Below are 3995 nucleotides of genomic sequence, written 5' to 3'. Positions count from 1 at the left end.
TATATATATATATATATATATGTGTATATATATATATATATATATATGTGTATATATATATATGTGTATATATATATATGTGTGTGTGTGTGTGTATAATATATGAATTATGAACTTTCTCTAGTATCAAAGAATCAACTTTTTAAATAATCATTCTGTTGGACGGATCATAAAATAACTGAAGTATTTCTGATCTTAGTCAACAAAGAGGAGGACGGATTGTTTTTTGCTCTGAACCAATCAGCTGTCAGAGATCCATCTGATCACTGATTAACTCTTCAACGTCTGATGGAGTTTGGTTCTTTCTGATGTAACTCTCAAAATATTTAACCCCAACAAGTAACCAGTAACCAGCTGTGTTTTCAGCTTTAGGAGAGGAAACGTAACGCTACCATCGTACCTGTCTCACTGAAGTGACGTCTACATTTCTTTTTATGATAAAGAAGTTCTTAGGGCTAAATAAATAGTAGATAAATACTATATATATGCTAGATAAATAATAGATAAATGCCAGATAAATATACCATATAAATACTAGACAATTGCTAAATAAATACTATATAAATAATAGATACATACTATATAAATAATAGATAAATACTAGATAAATAATAGATATAAATAATAGATATATAATAGATAAATAATAGATAAATACTATATAAATAATAGATAAATGCTAAATAAATACTGTTAGAAAACACTGTTGTGATGTCACAACGTTTACAATCTAGGAACAGCTTCACAGTTTTAAACGTTCTGAATGTGTTGAAGGTTGAACGACGTCAGCTGACAGGAAGTAAACATGGACCCCAAGTTACATGAGGCAACATGAGGCGTGTTGAAATGGAGCGTTTAACCCATGAACAGTGAGTAACACTTCATTCAGAGTTATGTGAACATTTAAAGTGTGGAAACAATAATCCGACCACGATGAGCCTGATGAGTCTCTGTATGTGTCGGACCGTGAGCTTTGTGTTAATCAGTAATCGTTGTCAGCTGACCCACATACTGACCTGCAGCTAATCATTAGACACACTGGACTCTGTTAGAGGAGCAGTGGGGGGTTTGTGGGTTTTGGGGGGTGACGTTAGACCTGCAGACTGAGTTTGAATCTCTTCATTCAGTTTCAGACATTATGGCTCAGCTGGTCGAGTGTGTCCCCAACTTCTCAGAGGGTCGAAACAAAGAGGTTTGTCTTTTATTTAGTTGTTTCTTTAATCTGTAAGTTTCTAAATCAATGTTCTCAATGATTACCTGCAGAATATCAGAATATACAAACTAGAGTGAAGTACAAGTACTTAGAGTTACTATGTTATGAAACGTTCATTCATAACAATAATGAAGCAGGTGATCGATGATTATTGTCTCAGGTGCTTATTGATTATTGTCTCAGGTGATTATTGATTATTGTCTCAGGTGATTATTGATTATTGTCTCAGGTGATCGATGCCATCGCAGCAGCCGTCTCCGGCACGCCGGGCTGCAGCCTGCTGGGAGTCGACCCTGGAGCCTCCACCAACCGGACGGTCTACACCTTCGTGGGCTCACCTGCAGCCGTGGTGGAGGGAGCGCTGAATGCCGCCCGGCAGGCCTTCAGCCTCATCGACATGAGCACGCACTCAGGTGAGCAGCTACTTACCTGTTCAGGTGAGCAGCTACTTCCTCATCACAACAGGAAACCGCTGACATGTGTGTTACCTGTTCAGGTGAGCATCCTCGGACCGGAGCACTGGACGTTTGTCCCTTCATCCCCATCCAGAACGTTTCGATGGACGACTGTGTTCACTGTGCTGACGTCTTCGGACAGAAACTGGCGGAGATGCTGAACGTCCCCGGTGAGATACCTAATATCTGATTCATGTCTGATTAATAACCGATTAATAGAGCTATGTTAGCATTGTGGCTAATACTCCCTTTATGTCTTCAGTTTATCTTTATGGTGAAGCAGCACAAAAAGAATCCAGAAGAAATCTTCCGTCTGTGAGAACCGGAGAGTACGAAGCTTTACCTGACAAGGTGAGACACAAACTCTTCTAAGAAGTTTACTTTCTGTCTCTTCTTCAACCAAGGCATTGTGGGAAATGTAGGAGACCAGTAAGTAAAGAGAGTTTAGTGAACATTACAGAACTGTGTTGTAGTTTCAGAATAAAAGCCCTAGAAAACGCCTAAAACAGGACAAATGTTTTATTCTGTCTTTGTGTCCACCAGTTGAAGCTCTCTGATTGGTCCCCTGACTTCGGTCCTGCCGTGTTCGTGCCGTCGTGGGGCGCCACGGTAACGGGCGCTCGCAAGTTCCTCATCGCCTTCAACGTGAACCTGATCGGCACCAAAGAGCAGGCTCACCGCATCGCTCTGGACCTCAGGGAGCAGGGCCGAGGGAAAGACCAGGTGCATGCTGGGAGTTTGAGTTCTCAATGTCTATCCTCCACAAAACATGAATTCTTCACTTTGTCAACTATTAAATACATTCAGTGAATCTCATTTCATAGAAGTTGTATAACCTCTGCCTGTCTCCTGACCAGCCGGGGCTTCTGCAGAAGGTGCAGGGGATGGGCTGGTACCTGGACGAAGCCAACATTGCTCAGGTGTCCACCAACATCCTGGACTACGAGGTGACCCCCCTCCACACTGTGCACCAGGAGGTCTGCAGGCTAGCTGAGGTCAGAGGACATTCAACAAGCAGAAGTATCATCATATTGTTAGATTTTGATCATTGATAATTGATTATTGATCGATGTCGTACTCAGGAGCTGAAGCTGCCGGTGGTGGGCTCTCAGATCGTAGGCCTGATCCCTCTGAAGGCCGTGCTGGACTCTGCTGACTTCTACATCCAGAGAGACCGACTCTTCATCGTGGAAGAGGAGCACAAAGTCCGGCTGGTGGGAGACTGAATATATTTTCTATATATTGAGCATTAATTATGGATGAAATGAGAAAGACGTGACGTCTCTTTGTGTCGTCAGGTGATCAGTAAACTCGGCCTCGACTCTCTCGGTCCGTTCAACCCGAAGGAGAGAATCATAGAGTGAGTCTTTACCTTTTATTGTAGGTAAACAAGATGGTGAGACTTTATTACTGACACATAATTACTTTAAATATTCATAACCAGGTGTTGTTACCTGTGCAGGTACATGGTGAGGTCACAGGAGAACAGCCGGCTGGTGTCTCTGTCTCTGCAGCAGTTTGTTCAGAGTGTTGGCGCTCGAACGGCGGCTCCTGGTGGAGGATCGGTTTCTGCTGCCGTCGCTGCTCTGGTACCAGAACGCATCATTATTAAACTGTAATATATATATTCTGTATATTATAAAGTGTGATACCACCTGTCCTGTAGGGGGCAGCGTTGGGCGCCATGGTCGGTCAGATGACTTACGGGAAGAGACAGTTTGAGAAGCTGGACAACAGGATGAGGAGGCTGATCCCTCCGTTCCATCAGGCCACGAACGAGCTGCTGCTGATGGTGGACGCCGACTCGACCGCCTTCAACAGCTACATGGTTGAGTCCAAAACGTCCTAAGATTTTCTAAATGTCACAAAACCGTCCTAAATGTCCTAAACCGTCCCTCCTCTTCATGAATAGTAATTATTCAACATGTGTCTTTCTGTTGAAGGCGGCGCTGAAGATGCCGAAGAACACCGCAGAGGAGATGAAAAGGTGATTTTATTGAATTATGTAAAACTTTTATAATCAACACAAAGATGAATGTTTACGTACATTATTCATCATGAGTGTATATACAATTACTGTATATGTAGTGTCATACATTCACATTTTAATCATGTTAACATAGTTTACATCAGATATTAAAAGACACTATAATCTGTCATCTAATCTGTAATCTATAATCTATAATCTGTAATCTATAATCTGTCATCTATAATCTGTCATCTGTAATCTGTCATCTGTCATCTATAATCTGTCGTCTATAATCTGCAATCTGTCATCTATAATCTATAATCTGTCATCTATAATCTGTCATCTGTAATCTGTCATC

General features: G+C 41.7%; 1 protein-coding gene across 1 annotated transcript in view; it reads left to right on the top strand.

Moving 5' to 3' along the window:
- Positions 1-818: 818 nt before the first annotated feature.
- The window catches only part of ftcd (formimidoyltransferase cyclodeaminase), a 4521-nt gene continuing 1344 nt past the window's right edge, over positions 819-3995 (top strand). Inside the window, exons 1-11 of the mRNA XM_031840232.1 lie at positions 819-1192; positions 1443-1626; positions 1710-1838; positions 1931-2019; positions 2212-2391; positions 2526-2663; positions 2751-2882; positions 2967-3028; positions 3131-3257; positions 3335-3496; positions 3612-3655. Of these exons, the coding sequence (XP_031696092.1) occupies positions 1139-1192; positions 1443-1626; positions 1710-1838; positions 1931-2019; positions 2212-2391; positions 2526-2663; positions 2751-2882; positions 2967-3028; positions 3131-3257; positions 3335-3496; positions 3612-3655 (1301 nt within the window). The 5' untranslated portion in view covers positions 819-1138. The remainder of the gene's footprint in view (positions 1193-1442; positions 1627-1709; positions 1839-1930; positions 2020-2211; positions 2392-2525; positions 2664-2750; positions 2883-2966; positions 3029-3130; positions 3258-3334; positions 3497-3611; positions 3656-3995) is intronic.

Source organism: Anarrhichthys ocellatus, unplaced genomic scaffold, assembly GCF_004355925.1.
Source record: "Anarrhichthys ocellatus isolate YVR2014 unplaced genomic scaffold, GSC_Weel_1.0 scaffold2488, whole genome shotgun sequence".
Lineage (NCBI taxonomy): Eukaryota > Metazoa > Chordata > Actinopteri > Perciformes > Anarhichadidae > Anarrhichthys > Anarrhichthys ocellatus.
Note: the sequence above shows the minus strand (reverse complement) of the source record. Positions and strands in the feature narration are given on the sequence as shown.